The 22,500-nt window shown below is 48.8% G+C and overlaps 1 protein-coding gene across 5 annotated transcripts in view; it reads left to right on the top strand.

The window, feature by feature from the left end:
• grid2 (glutamate receptor, ionotropic, delta 2) overlaps positions 1-22,500 on the top strand; it is a 237,815-nt gene that overhangs the window by 126,772 nt on the left and 88,543 nt on the right. For 2 of the 5 annotated variants that reach the window (XR_014119867.1, XR_014119868.1), the window contains exons 1-3: positions 5,837-6,109; positions 16,248-16,532; positions 21,427-21,632. Coding sequence is in view for 3 of the 5 variants with exons in the window: in XM_081707486.1 (XP_081563612.1) it covers positions 5,863-6,109; positions 16,248-16,532; positions 21,427-21,632 (738 nt within the window). In the remaining 2 variants the exon portion in view is untranslated. Of the gene's footprint in view, positions 1-5,834; positions 6,110-16,247; positions 16,533-21,426; positions 21,633-22,500 lie in introns of those variants that run through there. The other 3 variants (XM_081707486.1, XM_081707485.1, XM_026999786.3) reach the window with 3 other exon arrangements.

The raw sequence follows: 22,500 nt of genomic DNA, 5'->3' as shown, positions 1-22,500 counted from the left end.
CTCTCTCTCTGTTTCTCTCTCTCTCTCTTTCTCTCTCTCTCTCTCTCTTCTCTCTCTCTCTCTCTCTCTCTCTCTCTCTCTCCATCTTGTCCTGTGTTCTCTCTGGTACCTGTCTCAGCTCTGATTGCCCCACTCTAATGCATCCCTTTCTCTCTCTCTCTCTCTCTCTATTTCTTTCTCTCTTTCTCTCTCTCTCTCTCTCTGTCTCTCTCTCTCGCTCTCTCTCCATCCAGTCCTGCATCCTCTCTGTACATGTCTCAGCTCTGATTGCCCTACTCTTAACGCATCCCCCTCTCTCTCTCTCTCTCTCTCTCTCTCTCTCTCTCTCTCTCTCTCTCTCTCTCTCTCTCTCTCTTCATCTGTCTCGTTCTCATATTAGGCACCGAGCCACGGGTGTGGAAGGGCTCGGACAGCCGCTCCTCGCTTTTCAGCTGCACAAAAAAGGAAGAAAGAAAAACATCAGCTCTCAGTAGAGGGAAAGGATAGGACATGAGAGGAAAATGAGAAATAATACAGATCAGAGAGTGAAGAGAGAGGGGGAGAGAGAGGAGCACAGCAGCAGGGTGGAGCAGCGATAGCTATGAAGATGATGCAGAGAGAGGGGGGGAGAGGGGGGGAGCAGGAGAGGGGAGAGAGAGAGAGAGAGAGGGGAGAGAGAAAGAGGGAGAGGGGAGAGAGAGAGAGAGGGGAGAGAGAGATAGAGAGGGGAGAGAGGGAGAGAGAGGGGAGAGAGGGAGAGAGAGAGAGAGAAAGGGGAGAGGGGAGAGAGAGAGGGGGGAGAGAGAGAAAGAGGGAGAGGGGAGAGAGAGGGGAGAGAGGGAGAGAGAGAGAGAGAAAGGGGGAGAGAGAGAGAGAGGGGGAGAGAGAGAGGGAGAGAGAGAGAAAGAGGGAGAGGGGAGAGAGAGGGGGAGAGAGAGAGAGGGGGGAGAGAGGGAGAGAGAGAGAAAGAGGGAGAGGGGAGAGAGAGAGAGAGGGAGGGAGAGAAAGAGGGGGAGGGGAGAGAGAGAGGGAGAGAAAGAGGGAGAGAGAGAGAGGAGAGAGGAGAGAGAGGGGGGAGAGAGGGAGAGAGAGAGGGGAGAGAGAGAGAGAGGGAGAGAGAGAGAGAAAGGGGGAGAGAGAGAGAGAGAGGGGGAGAGAGAGGGAGAGAGAGAGAGAGAGAGAGAGAAAGAGGGAGAGGGGAGAGAGAGGGGGAGAGAGAGAGAGGGGGGGAGAGAGGGAGAGAGAGAGAAAGAGGGAGAGGGGAGAGAGAGAGAGAGGGAGGGAGAGAAAGAGGGGGAGGGGAGAGAGAGAGGGAGAGAAAGAGGGAGAGAGAGAGAGGGAGAGAAAGAGGGAGAGAGAGAGAGAGGGAGAGAAAGAGGGAGAGAGAGAGAGAGGGAGAGAGAGAGGGAGGGAGAGAAAGAGGGGGAGGGGGGAGAGAGAGAGAGAGAGAGAGAGAGAGAGAGAGAGGGAGAGAAAGAGGGAGAGAGAGAGAGAGAGGGAGAGAGAACCTGGCTTTTACCTGGTCATGCGTGAAGTGGAGCCTCTCAACAGTTAGCATTATTTTGACTCCATGTAGTTTGCTGAGTGGCAGAGCATGAGAGACTATAAGCCTGTATCTCCCACTCACAAACAGTCCTCGCAAGTCCTCTGTTCTGTGTAAACATGCACAAGACCTAAACAAAAATAGTTTTTTAAAAATAGATTTGAATTAACTGCAATTATGCCATTTCATAGTGTGCATTAAAAGGAAAAATCATGCAGTAAGTCCTGTTAGTGAAAGTTGGTGTTGAACTGTCCATTGTTCGCATGCACTCGCATCTGGTAAAGTGGCGGTTAGACTTTCCTCCGCGATCTGTGTGTGGAGATCTGTGCATTACACCCACCACCACGTACATGCATAACTAATCACTTACAACTAATCATTAATTAAGGTGTGGACATCTATTGATCAGCCTGTCAATCTATCTATCTATACATCTCTCTCTCTCTCTCTATATATATAGTAAAACACTATATAGTACTAAACATATGGGTGACTGGTTTAGGAACAGTGAACACACAAAATGTCTCTGTAATGAGAATGCACCCACCTCACCTTTTTTCCTTTCTAGCCTTAGAATTGAATTAGTGTTTCTATGACAACCACGGCCTCCAATTCCCTCCCTGTTGCCGCTCTCTAATGTAAATGTCTTGCATTTTCTCCTCGTCCCTTTTTTTTGCTCATTTATTTGTACTCTGTTGTACAAAAGCAGCTCTGGTGTTCGTAAGCTTGCTTGAACCCCTTCAGAATACTAAAAGGGTGGCAGGAAGGCCTGGGGCAACAGCAGGGGGGGTGTGGGGGGTGTGGGAGAGGGAGGGAAAGAGAGAGGGAGGGAGGGAGAGAGGGAGGGAGGGAGAGAGAGGGAGAGAGAGAGAAGGAGGGAGGGAGAGAAGGAGAGGGAGAGAGAGAGGGAGGGAGAGAGAGGGGGAGGGAGGGAGGGAGGGAGAGAGAGAGGGGGAGGGAGGGAGGGAGGGAGAGAGAGAGAGGGAGAGAGAGAGGGAGGGAGAGAGAGAGGGGGAGGGAGGGAGAGAGAGAGAGAGGGAGGGAGGGAGGGAGAGAGACTAAAGGCAAGGGGTCTTGTCAGAGAGTGGTGGTTCCGAAGAAGCAGACCGACACTGACATTTGGCATAATGCGAGGCCGAGCGAGCGACAGAGACGCGGGACCGCGTGGCCCCTTCCTCCCCGCCAACCCTCAGCCCCGAGCGGCAGACGAGCGGAAGTTCGGCGGAGTGCCGCGGAGGAGCAATCTGCCGTTTCTTCCCTCACGCGCCCGCTGGTGAGACCGCCGGGGAGCGGATTCTGCAGCCGCTTGACGGCGAACTTTGACCTCCAGAACGACTACGAAGTGCTGTGGGAAACAAAGGCCGCAATATCATGCTGATGCAACAGCCTGTTGCCATGTGTAGGCTGTGGTTACGCAGACGTCTTTAGTCTGGATTTCCGGACAGGAGCCCAGAAAGTCCTGGCCGGTCCGAGTTCTTCCCTCTGACGAGAGTTTTGCTGCTCTTAGATCAGAGGAGATCCCATTTTCATAACAGTGAGTCTCTCATTCCACCACAGTCAGGCTCATCAATAATGCACTCTCCTCATTTCAAATGTCACCATTTCACCACTTCTTAGCGGTCAGAGAGTCTTTTGTTATGAAAAAAAAAAACCCCACAGCCTGCTTGACACCGGCACAGCACTCGGCGAGTTACGAGAGAACATCTAATAGTGAACGCCTTGTTTCTGCTTCATTACAGTGAGACTAAATGCCAGAAACCGTGTTATGATAACAGTACCAGCATCGGCCTTGTTATCCGACGCTGCCTCCCAAAAACATCTTCCTCTCCCACTCGCTGTTAGTGCAGATGTGAAGGCCAGCTCTGCCTAAGGTGGTTCACTTTCCCTGCTCTGCTGGCTGCATCGTAGATTGGCTCGTTCTGGCTTGTTTGGAGAGTTTTTGAAGAAGGTAACACAGCTAGACAGGAAGCAGAAAACTCTCACAAGTCTAACCCCCCCCCCCCAACCAAACACCACTTGGAGACCACTTGCGCACGGAGACACCGAAATGTTAGCTGCTCTTTATTTAGCGCATTGGTGTCTCAAATCACAGAAGTCCTCGGCAGAAGGCTAGCCCTCACAAACGCATCGTTTCACGCGCAGCTTTTGGGAAGATCCAGCCGCCAAATTGGATCACGGGCCCTTTTAAATTGGAATCAGTGTTGGGGTATCAAAGAGATTGGAAAGCTGACAGGAAGCAGAATTAAGGCATTAAGCCTAGCATCTGTCCACGCAGGGGCCGCGAGGCAGTGGAAGAGTGCACAACTGTCCTTGAATTGGCAGAGCGAGACAGACCAAGTGAGAGAGGCCGGGGTCAGGCCGGGGTCAGGCCGTGGCACGCCGGCTGCTCGAGGAGATCGCGTCTGTTCTTCTGAGCGCCTAATGTGCTTGCACACGTATTTGCACACTTGCGTGTGACCACCTAACGCAGGCCACTGGTGGCATCTGGTAAGCACACTTTCAGTGTAGTCTCAAGCCCCAGGGCTTACCATTACACCTTTAATATGGCTGCTGTCATCATATCGTGCAGTGCATAAATATATAACAGTCATGGATATGCATAATGTGAAGGTTGCAGGGACCATAGCTTGCATCACCAACCCTGCTTAAAAAGGCTGAGCCTTTCATCAGAGTTGCCTTTTCACTCGGTACAGATGGGAGCAGACCTCCAACGGCGGACAGTCCAGAGTCCTCCTCTGTGCCGGGACAGGGAAACATCAGCGTTCCAAGTGTTCGGGAAGATCCTGACTCATCTATACTGGAATCAGCCAAAGCCGTCATCCCGCAACCCGGAATCAACGAGTCTTCTCGAACCATCAAGGGCTCTGTGCGCGTGTGTCTGTGTACAAGACCACAATCTGCCGCAGCGCAAGGTGGCGTTGCTGACTTCCCACACCCACGAGGGATCACAGTGCATGCCTGGCTGTGCTGGCCTGGGCGTCGCTCCCGAAACCACTACCCGCGCCCTGTGGGATGCCAACTCCTCCATACCAGGAATGGCCCCTAATAAGCACCGCCTCGGCGTGTTGGATCTGCCGTGGCGCTTTGAAACGAGGCCCTGTGGGCGGATCCGTTTTTTTTTGTACGAGCAAGAGCGCCGTGCTGTTGTGGAGAAAAGACGTCGGGAGAAGTTTCGGGGTGTTTGTGCTTTCAAGTGTCTGGACGTCTGTCACCAAGCGTGACGACAGTCCCCAGGCTGTGGATGCAAGTGAGCAAGCACAGCACGCCTGTGCGTGGAGGGGAGGGGTGATACAGAGGAGGGGGGGAGAGAGAGAGAGGGAGGGGGAGAGTGAGAGAGAGAGAGAGAGAGAGAGAGAGAGAGAGAGGGAGGGGAGAGAGTGAAAGAGAGCTGCTTTCTGTGGTAACAGTGCTCTGTTTATTTACCGCGATGTTTTTGCCTGACTGAAGGGTCCCTCAATCCACCAGAGCAAGTCGCTGTCCCAGACCATGCTGCTGTGTTTCAGGAACTTGCTTAGCTTCTGGCGAGGGACTCTGTGTGTGTGTGTGTGTGTGTGTGTGTGTGTGTGTGTGTGTGTGTGTGTATTTGGGTGTGCACTGCTGTGATTGTTTAATGTGCAACATGTTTACTATGCAAATTCCAGGTTTGTGTACACGTGTGTGTGTGTGTGTGTGTGTGTGTGTGTGTGTGTGTGTGTGGGATGGGGTAATCACGCTCCACGTCATGTAGCTAGGGTTATACTAGAGCTGTCTGTTTGTCCTCTACAGGGACAAAGGGCTGACTCTTACTTTCCAGCCTGCCTGTGATCATACATCACGATGGAGTGACACAGAGGAATGAGTGAGCAAGATGGAAAAAGGGTGTGGGGGCATGTCTTAAAGAGAGAGTACAGGATAGATAGGAAACCCAGGTCTCTGCAGCCCTTTCCCGGCATGGCGGATGAGTTGGGTACTGAATGGATCCAGAGATGTATGCCCGAGTCCATTATGTGCGGCATTCCCGGTTATTGGAAAGCAATGAATGTCAAAAGGAAACTGCGTCTGTGCACTGTATTCACCATCGTGCCCCGGGGGTCTCACCCTGCACCTCCGCCGAAGAGGAGCGCAAAGCAATCTAGCGCATCGATCCCACCCGGCTGTAGGAGGCGGGGCCGAGCGCTGGCCTTAGGTGACCAAACGACGCGGAAGAGGTGGACAGCTTGTTCTGAGCCAGACTCCTCTTGACCTGCACTTTAAAAAAATAAATAAATAAAAAAGATCTCCCCCGAAAAGTCCAAAAATGAGGCGTGCGGTGCTCGTGGAGAGAGTGCTCTCGCGCGGAACGGGGAGACCTTATCGCCAGCATGTTTGGAACCAGAGGGAAAGTACTAGAAAGCAATCAGCTGCTATTGAAGTGGGAGGACCCGCCATGCGGGTCTGGAGGCAGTCGTGTCTGTCACCACGTGCTGTCTCTGACACAGCCTGCCCGGGCTTTTGCTCCCGTTATCGGATCCCGATGTGATGTGAGGCAGGAGAGGCGGGAGCGGGGCTTAGGCTCTGGCGGCTGGAAGTTTTTGGGTCAGGCCTCTTCTCGGGGAAGTTGCCGGATGGGTGAGTGTGCGGCTGCCGCTTTTGACGCGTCGCGTCGTGTCTTTCACTTATTCACTTCTGCACTCGCGTCTGCGCTCGCGTCTTTTTCTTGCGTATTAGGTCCCTCTCTCTCCATGTTTCTCTCTGCATCAAACGCAGACACATGCTCATGTAGGAACGCTCACACGCACACACATCCGCGTCCACAAATGCCTCAAGGACACTGCACTGTGTAGGAGGAGCAGACTGAATTCTCAGTCTGAGTCTCAGTTCCTTGAAGATGCATGATGAGCTGTGGCTCGCAGACACACACGCCATATCCGCCATCTGTTTCCATGAGTAGTGCTCGAGTTGTCTCTTCAAGTTGTCTTTTATCAGAAATATCAAAGTCAGACTTATTCACTGCTCCTGGCCTCCCTTATCTTAGACAGAGGATCATTTCAGGAACAGGCAGACTAAATTACAGATAGGGATGTAATGAAAGAGGACCATTAGTCACAAAGGTCATTTTTCAAAAGTCCGCGAAGACGCGACACCTGTCCTGTCTTCTCCGGCGTGAAATCAGCCCTTCTCCTCTCGCTCTCCACCCTCTTTTCAAGCCGCCTCGTCCGCCGTGGTTATTTCTCGCTCACGTCTCGCCCTTGTCTCACCCACTTGCTTTTCTTTCCTCTCAAGCTGCTTTTTTCCCTCTTCCAGGGTCACCCGCTTCCCTAATTTTTCCGTTGCTAAAGCGGGCAGCTCCCGCTCACGTTGCACCGCAGGCCGCGCAGGTTCGTCAGCTGGAATCAGCTCTCATATTGGAGGTCTCGGGCCTGCTTAAGAGTAACGGCCCGACGGGTTTAGACCTGATCGGGCCGCGATCGGTGCCGCGGGAGCAGGTGGGCGCGCCGGTGCCCTCTCCGGCTTCGCTCTTCGCACGGCCATGATCCGGCACATTCCGTCGAATCAGCAGTGGGCTCTGCATATGGCGTGGTGCCAAGAGCAAAAAAAAAAAAGATTAGTGAGTACTAACCGCCAGACACAAACACCCGTGCACACGTACGGCGTGGCAGGAAGGAAGTTAAATTAAAGCGTTCCCAGCAAGAGCTGAAGAAGAGAGACCTTGTCGAACTCACATCCAGTCTATTCAACCCATAAGGTGAAGTATCGGTTTGCACACGAGACTGCCTCTCCACGTTGTCTTCCTAAATTGCTTCCGTTTTCTTTTTATTTTAGAGTTTTAATAATAATTATTATCACAGTTATTGTTGTTATTGTTGTTGGAGGTAAAACGGTGTTTTGAGTCCTCAAATACAAAATATTTTAGAACAAATAGAACAAATTCATGACCCGCACAGTAATCTCTGTGTATGAGCGAGCGGATTGAATGTATGCTCGACCACTTATCGATCGTTTCCTTTCATTTCCTTGCCTTTGTTTTGCACCATCGACTCAGTCTAGCGCAGGCCACCCCGAGCTTTTCCCCGCTTTTTTTTGGTTAATTTCAGCCATGTCTGGCTGCTCCCACGGGTCACAGGTGCTGTTTGCTTGGTGTCCTTGGCGTGACATGGACCTCATGGGACCGGCGAAGGTGAAACCACACCAGTGTTCACAAGACTGGCAGAACTGGAAAGCGGAACTCAAGTCATATCCTCAGGAAGTCGGTTTGAAATGAATTGGCTCTGAGATGACTACCTTGCACTTGCTCACGGAGGTTGCCCAAAATTTCCAATATTCGGTGCACGCCAGCTCGTGAAGCAAAAATAAAGTGTCAAAGCTTCAAAGATTCAGATTTTTCCAAAAAAATTTGATTTATTATATAATTTTTCTTTAACCAGAGGCTAGCCTTGCTCTACGTACAGTGGGCAGCCTTTAAAGGGGATCCTTGTATTAAAAAACAAAAAAAACAAAAAAAACGCCAGTTGTGGTTGCCAGATACCCAGTGCAGTTACTCCTCTCCCACATTTGCTGTCCTTGGTTTTTAAGTCTGGTCTTTAACAGGAAACACTGCAGAGGAAAGGCTGGTGCCATCTGACTTACCAGCTGCAATCACACCTTTTAGCTGACCTGTATGTAGGACGGCGGTTGTGTCCGACACGAACCTACCAGTTGGCTACTCAAAATTTGGGATTTGTAGGTAGTGTAGGGTGTGACGTGTTGGTGAAATAATGTTACCAAAAGCTGTATGTCCTGGGCTCATTACAAACCCAAGCAATGTCACACTAGCACATGGAAATGAACATTCCTGCCATAACGTACAATTATTTATCTTGCAGAGTAATACAGAGACAAACGTCGTTGCCTTCTGAATCTTATGGATATGTGTCGATCCGTCACTACGTTCAGTAAGTAATTCGTTGTAGCACTCTGGGTGTTCCCTATATTATAGTTCAATTTATGACAAAGGAAGGCACAGGACAGCCTGTATTTCCAAAGAGGCTTTACTCAAGCAAGCCTCTTTGTACAGTGGCATCTGATTGTCTCCTTGCCCCAGGCAAAGCAGGGAGAGATGGGTACACAAATGTCTTGTAGTCAGTGAGACCCAAACTTTTCAAAACTATTCTGGCAGCATATCAAACGCAGCAAAACATATTCACGCGCCAAGTGAATCTCTGGAGAAAAGCATGTATGCATGTGTGTGTGTGTGTGTGTGTGTGTGTGTGTGTGTGTGTGTGTGTGTGTGTGTGTGTGTGTGTGTGTGTGTGTGTGTGTGTGTGTGTGTGTGTGTGTATTCCTCACATTCAGGCCTTCTACCAGAGGCCTGGGGGTTTGAGGGTGCAGCAGTATTTGTGCTGTTTGTAGGATAGTGCTCTTCTGGACTGAGACTGATGTTGTCATTCCCGGGATCTATTGGTGCCACTCCTCCAGCTAGGGATCTTATGTCCTTATATATCACTATGTCTGGTTGGGTCACAATTACCTGCTTGTCTGTATAGATCTGGAGCTCCCACAAGATCTTAGTTTAGTTGTTTTCCATCACTCGGAGTAGCTCCTCCTGTTTGGATTCGGGGTTGTCTGGCCCGTACACTATACATATATTTCGGTCCATAATCCCTGGATCTTGGTTCTGTCTCTTACTGAATGCTGTTCCTGCCAGGAGCTTGTACCCAAGCTCTAGGTGCTGGGCTATCTCTCAGGTGTACACACCTGCTTCAGTGTGCTGCTGAAGCAATCCCCAACCCTAACCCAAAAGGTCAGATAACACAGAGCATTCCGTTCATTCCATGCCTCCATGTTAACCTCGATTTATCTAACTATGACTCTACCAAGTCCTCCTGGACTCATCATACAGGGGAATTTCAAGCATTGGATTTTTTAAAATTAATATCTGCAAAAGAGAAATTTGTAACATTAATTTCAACAAACCAGCTGAAATATTTAATCTACCAAAGGAAGAACACTCTGCACTTAAAAATGTAAACCAAAAAGCGACATTGTTCTTCAGCCGGCTGTTATTGACAGAGCCGTGGCCATTTGGAGAAAAGACATTTACAAGGAGGAAGTGATTCCGATGTCAGCTTCTATAGGCAGATCAGCTCTGACATCACTCCACTGTTTCATTCCATCAATTATTAATGGTGCCATTTCAGCAGGACGCCCCCCTGATTCTGCTTGCAATCGTACCGTAGACCGTCCTGGCTGTAGCCTTTTCTGTCTTCTCTCAAATATTCATAAGGACAATGACCCTGGGTGTCCTATCGTATCGGCTCCTTCTGACCTAGCTCCACACTCCATACTCTTTTCAGCGGACATCAAAACTTTACACGCGGCCGTTCCCAGTGACGATGGTTTGAGAGCTTTAGAGCGGTTTCCTGATGTGAGACCTGAGATGAGCCTTCCCACAAAAATATTCTCTTAACATTGTTGAACTTATGTTAACTGCTTCACCTTTGACTCCAAGTACTACTCACAGATAAGCGGAGTAAGTATGGGGGTAAAATGGGACCATCCTATGGAAACCACCTTGCTGGATTCGTTGGGATTTGGTGTATGTTTAGTATTTCTGAGATACATTTGATGACGTTTTTTGGTACTTCTACCTGCACATTTGTAGGGTACCAACTGTTTATTTCTGCCTTCTCCAAGTTCCACCCAGCTCTGGAATATACATGTATAGCCCATCCTGGCTTGACGGTAACCTTTTTAGACGTTGCAGTTAAGCCTGAACATTCTGCTTTAAATACCACCATCGTTTACAAACGTACGAACTCTGGGTTTTTATCTGCAATACAGCTCTTCTCAGTCCAAGGCCTCCAAAAAACCCTCTCTTACTCACAACTGTTACGTTTTAAGCACATTTACAGCCCGAGTGAATAAATGTATGAGTATTTTAAGAACTGTGGGCTTCCCAAGGTATTCACGGCTGACGCTTTCGCTCACGTTCTACCTGTTGGGAGACTGGACATGAATAATCTTACATTAAGACAAGAATTCCTTCTGTGCTCATTTGTCATCTTACAAATGAAACAGTGGCTATTATTATACTGAACCACTTCAGAGTCCTCCAGGATGAGGCAGCGACTGCATCCCTTTTTAAGGAACCTCCGCTAATTTCCTACTGGCGAGACAAAAACATCAAAGATGTACTCGTCAAGCGTGAGATAACCAGTTGAATAATAACTGTGGTACTGTAGCTGGCAGCCGCTCTAGATGTGCTACATGTACATTTATTAACACAGACACTAATGCAACTAGCATAAAAGGATCAATTATCACCCATTCCTTCTCATGCATTACTGTGTCTCACCCCCTGCTACACCCACCCAGATCACACCAGTTACCAGCCACACCCTGCCATCTCACACACACACACGTTTGTCTTTAACCTATGATTTGACTCTATAAAACTCATTCACAACCTCCTTGGTGCAACATCACTTGTGCCATGCCACATTAGCAAGCTGGCTTCCTGTTTTGCTCAGCTTGTTTGATGCTGGACCCTGTTTTGGATTTTGTCCTTTTCCCCTGTTGAAGCTGGATGGTGTGTGGTCTGTGTGTGCGGATGCCCTGTATCCTTCTCCCTACCCTGGTTCCACTGTGATCATTTTGACCCTTTGCTTGGTCCTTTCTGGATTAGCCTATTAAATCCACACTTTGATCACATGTACCTCCTGGGTCTCCCCGACAATGTAGCTGCTGCAGGAGTCGTCGGTTGTATTTCTCGCAAGTGATGTTGCTTTTGGCTTTATATTATGAGAAACCAAGAGAAGGCTTGCTGATTGTTTAGTTGACCACCTTCAGAGCATCAGAAATTAAGATTTGTTGATTTGTAAGAATTTAGTGGAATATATTAGTTTATGTTGCTAGTTGTTGGTATGGTATCAACTAAGTTAGGACAATTAAGGAAAAAAAAACGTATTTACACTTTAGAATACCATGGTATAAATGCTAAACATATTTTTTCTAACATAATGTAGTTTCACCTCCTAGAGTTTCAGAAGCACTTTGCTTCCACAGCTGATGAAAGACCTCTGTCCTAAACATACGGTGTCTCTGGAATCCGTGTGTATTCACTGAAATTTTGACTAACTCTACACACACACACACACACACACACACATATATATATATATATATATATATATGGCACTATACTATCCTGCTGTCATTCAAATCATGGTCAGGATAAACTTAAAATAGCATGCATCATTTACTGTGTGCTTCCTATGTTCAAAAAGGAGCTTCTTGAGAGATTGAATGATTGTCCTATTGAAATGTCTTCAGGCCCAGTAAGAAACTAAAAGGTTTCTCCGCACTAAAGTTATTGGAAAGGTGGAACCACACGGCATTATAAATGACAGTTTTAATAAGGTAAGGGTTGAAAAACAGCCAACTTCTCCATTGAGGAGTGGTAGAGAGATCATGTTCCAAGGCCAACTCTGAGCATACAAGAGCTTCACGACTGGGATTGGACAACGCCATGGGGGTGGGGGTGGGGGGGGGGGGTGAGAAAGACAAATGGGAGTGGTGGACGAAAGAGGAAGAGAGAGGGAGGATGGATGCAGGGGAGTTTTCGAATGACTCACAGATTCATTCCAGTGGCGTTCCGGGGACGAGATTCTCCCATGATGAATGGTTCAATTTGAATCGCTTCAATTAGAGAGGGGACTTTTGCATGCTGATTCTTGGTAGGGGTGGGTAGCTAAGGGGGCGGGGGACGCTCCGGCTCTCGCACGTACTCTCGCTGCTTGCCTTCAGCTGAGGTAGCCGGAGCAGCAGTCGTAGAGGTGGTTCGCTTTCTCGATCTGTCTTCCCATCTCTGTCTATCAACATGCCGTTCTCTTAAGGGCTCTTCAAGCGCGCGGCACCAGGTGGGACCGCCGCACACGGCTCGCGCTCCCCTCATCTGCGGCCAGCTGCCACGCTAACGCGATCATGCGTCTTCGTTGTGCACGCGGCCAGTGGGACACGTCTCCTCAACGCCAGCAGACTGTCCCTTCATCAAACACTCGCGCGGAGACATTTGCAGACTCGCCCTCTGGGGAGTTCTCCACTCGTTCCCACCCACATTTCTGGCCATCGTTGCCGCCACGCAGCCTGACAAACATCGGCCGAAGCGGGAAACGGGAGAGCAGAAAAGAATGGGAGCGACAGGTGACTTTTTTTTTTTTTTATGCGCGTGGAAATACGACCAGAGCGGTGGCTTGCCGCTTAAGACGAAGGGTCTCACGGATTCTGCATGAATAGCTCCTCCAGCCTCTTCCTCTTCCTTAAAGAGCTCCATGATAGGCGACGGAGAGCATGCCGCTATTTAACCTGCCAGCAAACAATATTTATGCTCTCTGTTTAAGATTGCACTGCGTCTTACAGCGCCGATACCCGTCCGTAATTATCCCACCGCGAGTGTCATATCGCTGGCAATCACGCAAGTTTTTTCCAATAGGATTATGCGACTCACAGTTATTCCAGCCAGTTGATAATTGGTTAATTCGGAATTGGAGTAATTGAATATTTTACAATTAGGAGCAGAGGGAGTAATATCGAAAATCTAATATCTGGTTCTAGGGAACCAGTAGTGAGTGCTCTGTGTGTCATCTACTGGTGATAAGGCTGGGAGAGTCATGGTAGAAAAGAGATACAGCAGAAAAGAGTGACAGAGCAAGAAAAGGAAGGAGGGTTATTCCTTGTTGGTCTTTTCTTGCAGATCTTTTTCCTAAATATGCCAGCAAAAAAAAAAAAAATCCACTTTTAAAAAAAAAAGAAAGGAAAAACCCCCAAATCTCCATAGGCACGTTTATCTTGGGTGCTCAACAACAGAAAAGGGTTGGCCCTCGTGTGTGTGTGTGTGTGTGTGTGTGTGTGTGTGTGTGTGTGTGTGTGTGTGTGTGTGTGTGTGTGTGTGCGCGTCTGTGCATGTGTCTTCATTTTGGAGAGGGTACCATATGAATACATTTGTGCATTGTCTCTGATAGGCTAATTGGCACAGCTCTAATTATATCGGAATATTAACACTTGAGAGTATTCCTGCATGTGAGCGTGGCGATAGCAGGTGCTTATTAAGGATGACGGGAGAAAGTGCTTGTTTCTCATCAGAAAGAAGGTCTGAAACTCACGCTCGCTTATAATTAGCACGAGTTCCCGCTTCGCCTGACCTCCGGTACACGCACGGCATCCAGGACGTTATCACCACGCCGTGGTAACGGTCGTGGTGAGGGGTTGTGCGGGCAGGGAGGAGCGGTTAAGCAGCAGGGTGGCACGTGGAGCTCGCCTGTCTGGAGGATATATTTTTCCTTTTATTTATTGATTTTTTAAAGGCCAGTCATACCACTGTTGCCTGACTGCACTTTCCCATCTTCCTACGTAGGGATTCACTAATTCCAGATCAGTTCCAATAATCATTTCAAAAATCTACACTTTTGTAATTGTACATAAATTATATGATATAGATATTAACGTATATAAACATAAATATGGATGATAATTAAGTATACCAGACACATACATCCATCACTATGATTATGAATACGGTGATCCGTAAGGCTGTGATCAAACGGACCGATGGAACTAATCTGGCCAAAAGCTTTGGGAAAGAGTTGGCTGTCCCTGACATGGTCATTCTCCTGGGCAGTGGTTAGCTCTGACCAGCATCTCAGATCGGAGACCACCGTGGCCGTTCGCAGCCCTTGGTTCTTATGAAAACCTGGGGCGGGTCTTAATATGACCACATTAATGGTTTTGGACAGGATCTAATCATGTGAAATCAAATCACTGATTTAATTATGCTAACACGGTTGTGTAATAAACATTGCATGGTGTCCCATGCCGTCATATTTAGTCAGATCAGCTGACGAGGGTCGGACGGAGTTTTACAGATGAAACGCACGGGAGGACTGAGGCACTAATTCACTACCATAATAAGGAAGGGTTAGCCAGCCCGACAATTTCCAGCCAGTCCAAGCCATGACGTGGGACTAAGTTGGTACCAGGAACAGGCCTGTTCTCTTTAACGTAAATCTTGTTAACTCAGGGTTGACTTATGCAGCTTAAAAACTTGCGCATTTATTCAATTAAAGCGTATGCATGGGATTGCCGTGGGAAGCGCACTTTTTTATTTGGGTAAGATGAAAACGTCTTGCCTCATTTTGTAGAGTAGAACTGGCTGACAGCTATTCATACAGAGTTCACATTAGAGGGGGAGGAATTCTGACATTTAGCTTCTTGAATTTAAACACATGCTTCAAGGTTGTCATGGTAATTACCTGTTTCATGGTGCTCAGCTGACGTTTGTCTTATTACTGTGTATTGTGCAGCTGATTGACAGGTAATTTTGCAGAGTTCAGGTAGCTCCAAGAAGATGGCTTGAGGCGTTTTATAGTTGTAGTGGGTGCGTTGTTTGGAGAAGCGCTGAAATGGTCCACTGTTGCTATGCTGTAACCTCCTGAGTGACACTGAGAACAAAAGTGTTTGGGTTGGGAATGTTAAATGAATTTGGCCTTGGAACTTATGATGAGCGTTGATGTGTGACATTTGTGTCACGCCTTTGTTTTGTTTTATGTGAAGACAAACTGAGCTTGGGACATCCGGCCAGCCACACCCAGCCAAACCCAGCTTCTAAAGTTTTCCTTTTCTTCTGTAAAACATTGGTTGTCATCAGCATCCGTCTTGCTTGGTATTAAACGTGCAGGATCACGTTCGGCCATGTGCGGTGCCAAATTTGCGTGTTGCATTCGCTCAGTATGAGGAACGTGGCTCGAATGTGGTAGTGACTTTTCAAAATAAATGTCTCGGTAAGATGGCTTTCCTTTTAGGGCCAAGCCAGGACATTCATGCATATGCCATACATTCTCCCTATTTTTTACTGCCACATGTAACACACCTGCCTCAACCCCCACCAGCCACGCTCTGCCTCTCACAGCTCCCGTGGCTGGCAAGATGTTTCCGCGAGCACCGGAACAGGGCCACGTAAAGGCCGCGTGGCCGTCAGACTAGGGGATGCCGGTGCCTCGTTTCCCAGCACGCTTTTTGGGATTGGGAGATTGGGATAACCATTACGGACCCGCCGCTGTTAAGGCTAGCGGTGTCGAGCACGTGTCACGGCTTCCTGTACATGCACACCTATCAAAGTCACGGCTGTGAACAGGAGTGGTGGTGTTGGAGAGAGAAGCGGGCGCTCAGAGAGCCGAGGTCCAGCGTCCGTTTCCTCAAGTGATGGATCGCTGGGCTTAGCAAATTCGGCGTTTGAATAATGGACTTATTCATGCAGCATTCGGTAGCTTTTTGGGATAGTCTCGTAGATGATACACCTCACAACAATTACTTAGCTCATCCTGGCCAGTTTTCCTCTTTTTTTAATTTATTTTTTTGCTGAGAACCAGTTTCCAGCATATTCAGTGGCGTGGTCTGCGTGAAAGTACTAAGAGCAGAGTGCCGTTGAAAGTGCTGCATCGTAATTGTATGACTAAAAGAGGTAAAATAACAACATTTAAAGTGCATTCCAGCGCAGGAATTAATTAATATAATCTCCCTAAGAGATTCTACTCAAGGTTGAGTCACATGATCCCCATTTCTGACAAACAGCGAAGAAAATCCCTGTTCCTCTTATTTGGAACAACTGCTTCATGGATTTGACTACTTTTCGTCATTCCCTTCGGTTCTTTCATTTGTGAACGTGTGTATATAAAAGTGCACGTACAGTACTGTTAAATAAATCTCTGTCTGTCTCCCCCTTCTCTACCTGCAGCCTGCGAGCTGATGAACAGAGGTATCCTCGCCCTGGTCAGCTCCATCGGCTGCATGTCGGCCAGCTCGCTGCAGTCCCTGGCTGACGCCATGCACATCCCCCACTTGTTCATCCAGAGGGCACCGGTGGGCACCCCTCGCTCCGGCTGCCCCCCCACCACGCCCGGGCAGCCCGACGACTACACCCTCTTCGTGCGGCCGCCCGTCTACCTGAACGATGTCATCTTCCATGTGGTGATGGAGTACGCCTGGCAGAAGTTCATCGTCTTCTACGACACGGACTACGGTACCAGGCCGCCTGCGCCGGGGGAGGGAAGCGGGTGACCTGCACCAACATCCCGTCATCTTCTCCAGAGAAACTGCGCACAATTATTCTTTATCATAGCCCATTATTGCCCATCTTTTTCTTTTTGCACGCGCGCACAATATTGGAATTCATACAGAATGCAGAAAGAAAATTTCAGAAACAAAAAGTGTGAAAATTATGTGTATGAGAACAAGCGAGAGAGAGAAAGAAAGAGAGAGAGAGAGAGAGAGAGAGAGAGAGAGAGAAACGGACTTGAAAATTAGTGTCTGTTCGTGCCTCGGTGAGGGAGTGAAGTGAAAAAAAAGAGTGAGGGTATCTAAAGATATAGAACATTACCCAATGGGTGGTGGTACAGGTGTGTGTGTGTGTGTGTGTGTGTGTGTGTGTGTGTGTGTGTGTGTGTGTGTGTGTGTGCGCGCGAGCATGTATGTGTCGGTTAGTGAGGGAAATGGAGAGCGAGAGGAATTGCACAGCCGAGCAATTCCAGGAAGATGAAGTCCGTCTTCCCCTGGCAGCCCCTGTGGAAGCTAGGCTCGGCAGTGGCAGGATAAGGCCGGGATAAATCAGCGAGTGTCCCTAAAGTGGGACGGCTTTGCTTTCAACGACGTCAGAGGGCCGAGCTCCTCGCCGCTCCGCTGTAATGAAGCCTGAGAGATCTCCTCCCCTCACCCTGCCTTAAGCCTTCTAAGAGCCGGACCACTGACTCAGAAGAGAGATCCTGTGGGCATTAGCGGATCTGGACTCCTGGCCAAAGTCCTTACAGAGGGAACAATGTATCCTGAAATTGCCTTACCTTCTTAAAATAGCCTTTTTGGACAATAGAATGTGCATTGGCAAATTGATTTCTGTTTCCCCACAGTCCCCTATTTTCTGGTTTAGTGGTGCTGGCAGAATGATCAGCCGGACGTCACCGCGCTCACTCGTGTGGGCAGCCTACTCTCGGCCTACCCTCTACCTTTTCTCGGCACCGACCAGTCTCCACCAGTCTAGAGATTTAGAAACCTGTTGTATTACTTTATGCGCTGTAACCTGGGACCGGGGGCATGCCTGATATGAGAGGGTGCATATTTCTAACTAGTGAGTCGATTTCCATAGAATCATGCTTACCCGGCAGTCTCCCGCTGGGGGAATGTTGTGCCGTCGTGCGTTTCTCCCCATGCGGGAAGTGACCGGAGTTCACCTGCGACGTGGTTTGGGTTCTACCGTGCTCCTGCAGCTTAGATCTGCAACACCCTTCTGGTGGCATGCGCTCACTGCATGCACTCACTGCAAGTGCTTCTTCCAGCGAAGACAACTCATTTCAAGTAACGTCCTTAACATGGATGCTCAGAGCTCTCCAAAAAAAGCCAGTCATTTAGCAGCCCTTCGCTGGTTCAACGGCCTTCACCGTGCACGCCTGCTATTTCAACAAATTCATTTCCCCCTGTCGGATTTTCCGAATTTCCTTGCTAGGCGGCAATCTGTCATTATACTGCTAATGAAGTCACAAGCAGAACAGAGCAGAAGTGTTCCACTGACATTTGCAAATTTATTTATTAGAGGAGTTTATTTATTAAACACCTTGCAGGTGTACAGCCTGATTCCGTAGCCCATCTGTCGCCATGCAGAATTAGCGGCCGCCATTCCTCCATCTCGTTATCATTGGTGAGATTTCTGAGCACTGGGCCGCTATTGGCTGGACTTTTTTGGGGGGGTGGACCAATCACAGCCCAGCAGTGACATGGACGCCAGCTACACTGCTGTGCTTGATACAATCACCCACTACCAGCAGGTCAGTGACACTTTTGGCATGTTGAAAATGAAGTTCCAGCCAATTAACGTCTGTCGGCAGTCTCCTGTGGTCAGCTGACCTGTGATGTAGTGGGCTTGGGGGTACCTAACCACACATAAGCCTGTCTGTGACTATACGTTGGTAAACTGCCCCTGTAATGTAGGTGTAGCGAATGAAGTGAGTTAGTGAATGTAGGTGCGTACATTTTTTTTATCATGGGTCGATTTCTCGTGTGTTGAATAGGAGAACACACGCATGCATGCATGCTTGTGCCCACTTTTTATTACGTCATAAAGTGGTATGATAAAATTAGGCATTAATTGCATGTCGCCAACTGCTGGCTGTGGTTAAATTAGCATGCGCACTGTCTAAATTTAAGGTTTCCACGCCTGACAAACGGAGAGATGAAACGGATAGAGTAAATCAAATTTCTTCCCCCTTCATGGATGTAATTAGCAGTGATTCAGGCGGATGGCCCCATTACCGTCTCATCAGATCCGGATGCCCTCCACGCCCCGTGCTGCTCCAGAAGTCAGATTATATTTCTTTGTAGGTATTGGAGTTTTCCAGCCTTAATCTATCTGGCCGGTTCCAGGTTTCGCCCACTCGCCCGCGCCAGGTTCCTCCGCAGGACGCGCCGGGATGGGCGGGCGGACGGGCGTTTTTCCCGCCACCCCTCCCCCGCCGACGGTCGGCACCCTTGATGCGCTGGATGCAGCGGAGGGGCCACGGCTGGAGGTCCGTGCGGGGGTGCTCTTTAACTCCACCTCCGGTACCTGGTCAGGAGCCACCGAGTGACGTCTTTGGATTCTGTTCACAAGGCTCCTCTCAGAGTGCCTCTCCAACCTCCAGCTGAGCGCTGGAGCCCGGTTTAGATTTGCAGCTTAGAGTAGCGCGGCAGTTGCTGTGCGTCATGTCAGAGACCCGATGCACAGTAATCAGTGTTGTCAAACCAGGAGTGCGGCGGGGGGTGTTTGTTTGTTTGTTTGTTTGTGTGTTCCAGGCAGCTGCAAGATGTGAAATGTGAATTTAGCTTTCCGTATTAATTAGATGCACAATTTTTGAGGAATCTTCCGCGTAGGAGGTTAGTGTCAATAATTTAGCCAGTAAAGCTAAGAATATTCAATGACGATTGTAGTAAAATAGTCCAGACATGATGCTGTACACACTGTTACATATTAAATGTGTGGTTTTATGGAATGGCATGCCATCTGTTACTACGAAGGCGTTGTCTCTCAGGATGCACAAGTGCAAGAAGAAAAGTCCAAGTTAGCAAAATATGACGTCTTTTAATTTTCTCATTGCGGTGATTTCATCATTACAGGTTTGCACACACCACACTCAATTAGGCCAGCGTTTGCCTAACGAGCCAGCAACCATTTAATTATTGATGCATTGTGTGAACCTTTCCTCGTCGGGCTCCCTAAACCCACCCCCATTCGCCACGCCACACCGCAGCTGGGAGCCTCCGACGGGTTCTAATGAGAATGGAGACGCTAAACTTGATTATAATTACATGTGTGTGTTTTTTTGACAGATGAAAGGGCCTCGTGTTGGCGTGGTGCCTCGCGCATCGTGCCTCTGATGGCCGCGTACGCGGCTTGCGCGGTTAGACAGCCGGGGCTTTATGGCGGGAGCGATCGTCACCGTGATTAGCTCCTCTGTGCTAACGTCACCTCACAGTCCCCTGGTTAACGGAGGCTCCCCGCGTGTTCCCCGCGTGCACGGTCACGCGTCTCTAAAGTAGTTGAGCGTCCAGCAGGGCTGCTAACCCTGTATTGATTAACCCAAGAGGGAAAACTCTCATTCTCCTGCACCTCACTCCTCACGCTTGCCATCACAGAGACGGTCCAAACGGTGGAAACACATTTTTGTTTCCCAGAAATAAAATTTTCAACAAATATCAATATTGCAATATCCTCTTCTTTTCTGTAGTAGTTAACCGCAGCCTTTCTTATTGTTTTGTGATGTTCATGTGTTCCTGGATGTGGAAAACTGACTTTACTAAAAGGATTTTTGAAACTTCTGATAAACGTTTTGTTTATTTCATTGTTTAAAACAGACGATGCACTCCCTCTTTCTTGATCCGTGTGTGCTAGTTAACGCCACAGGAAGAAACAAATAACCACCAACCATAAAAACCCTGAACTCAGAAAGAAAAGACTTCTTTTGCTAGATGTCTGCTTCACCACTGAGCAATTATAGTAAACATATTTTTAAAAATACGGCAAAAGATCTAATCATGATGTAACAAAGGGAAACCTTTCAGAGCACATTGACATTGTAGAGCATCAAAACACTACTTCTTATAGCCCCCAATGGCATTGATGCTGTAGATCCCTCACTTGAAGCGTCGCACCACGGTGCTTTCGGTACAGATACTCATGAATACCCATGAAGGCTGACATTGCCATTGACCGGGTGCCCGTTTTGAGACGATCAAACATCTCTGTGATCCTCCCTCTGCTCGCTTGCGTTACACATCCGTGTCCTTTCGTGCATACACGTCCTGTCGCGCGTCGCTTATACAGTCCTGATCCACAGGTGCCGCTGAGAGGACTTGCGCTCAGTCTCGGTCACGTCCGAAGCTTGCGCCGCCGCGTCTCCCCGCCCACCCCGTCGGACCGCCGTCCACCTCCGCTGCTGTCTGCCACGCCGGGATGGGTCCATAGGACGGGCCGTCCAGCGCAGAGGGATGAGTGCAATCTGAGTCTCTCTGAGTGGAGAGCATTCGTGCTTTATTTACCCCCAGCTCCGAGGCAGCACTCTGGCACGCCAGCAGCAGTGAAAAACGGATCTTCTTTTCCTCCGTCCCCCCCCCCCCATCTCCTTCCCTCCCACTCTTTCTCTTGCATCATCTCTCACTCCCTCTCTTTCTCGCTCACGCTTTCCCGCTCTCTCGCCATCTCTCTCTCCTCCGTCGTTTGCTTTGTCTTGCTCTCTCTTTTCCTGCACCGTCATTAACACAGAATGCTAATGTGCTCTTATACACCACAGTTTTCCGGCCCACGTTTCTGGCTGACGTCCGTGTGCTCGCTCCTTGCAAATGATGCTGAACAAAATGTCATTTTGCCTGAGGTGATGTCGTCTCTGGCTGTGCAGACATACGGGGAATCGAGGACTTCCTGGACAAGTCGTCCCAGCAGGGGATGGACGTGTCCCTTCAGAAGGTGGAGTCCAATATCAACATGATGATTACTGGAATGTTCCGCACCATGCGGGTGGAGGAGCTGCACCGCTACAGGGACACGCTGCGTCGAGCTGTCCTGTTCATGAGTCCCACCAGTGCCAAGGCCTTCATCACGGAGGTGCACACACACACACACACACACACACACATATACACACAAACACACACACACACACACACACACATATAGTCAGATCATACACCAAACAACTTGGTTTGACTCTCTAATGCTTAATCCTAATTCTGAGCTATAGGTATATATGTAAATTGAGTCATTTCCTTCCCAGAGGCGTTACAAGCCCACGGAATATAGTGCTTGCAGCAAGATGTTTATTAGCTGGAATACCCTCGAAAGTGCAGAGGTTTTAATACTAGTTGAGGGGCAGTGGAGCAGTATTCGTAAAGTATTACAAGAACTCTTTTTTTCCGGCAGCTCATTTACCTATGATGATATTAAAATACACAGCATTCATTTTTGTTGCTTTGTTAGTTTTACTTGCAGAATTGTTCACTGAAATGAGCAAGTCAGTCATTTTAATTGAAACGTGTCTTGCCCATGTTCTGATTGCCAGTATATGTAAAGAAGCCATTTAATGGCTTTCCTTTCTGTGATGGCTCTTTCCGGGAATTAAAGCGTGCAGCATTGCTTAATCTCGCATGCTCTTCTCATTCTCTTTTAATTAAAAATCTCCCGTGAAAAGCAATCAAAATCCAATTCCACCGCACCACAGAACGGGGGGCGACTGTCACCTCCCGCCGGCGGTCAGCGTACGGACCCGGGGCCTCTCCCCTGGCTCTGAAACTTTCTCCCGGCGCTTATTCCCCCCCCCCCCCGGAGAAAAGGTTTAACACAAGGTTCTGTTGTCTCTGCCTAACTGCCCCACTGTGTAATGGCGGCAGGATCTCTGTTGCAAGGCAGGAGCCATGAGCCATCAAGGGCTTAATGAGGGGGTGTTGTGGAGGAAGCATGTCACGCTGCGTGCAAA

This window comes from Electrophorus electricus, chromosome 25 (assembly GCF_041902795.1).
Source record: "Electrophorus electricus isolate QZ-2024a chromosome 25, ASM4190279v1, whole genome shotgun sequence".
Lineage (NCBI taxonomy): Eukaryota > Metazoa > Chordata > Actinopteri > Gymnotiformes > Gymnotidae > Electrophorus > Electrophorus electricus.
The sequence above is the reverse complement of the archived record's forward strand: the minus strand, read 5'-3'. Positions and strand labels throughout refer to the sequence as shown.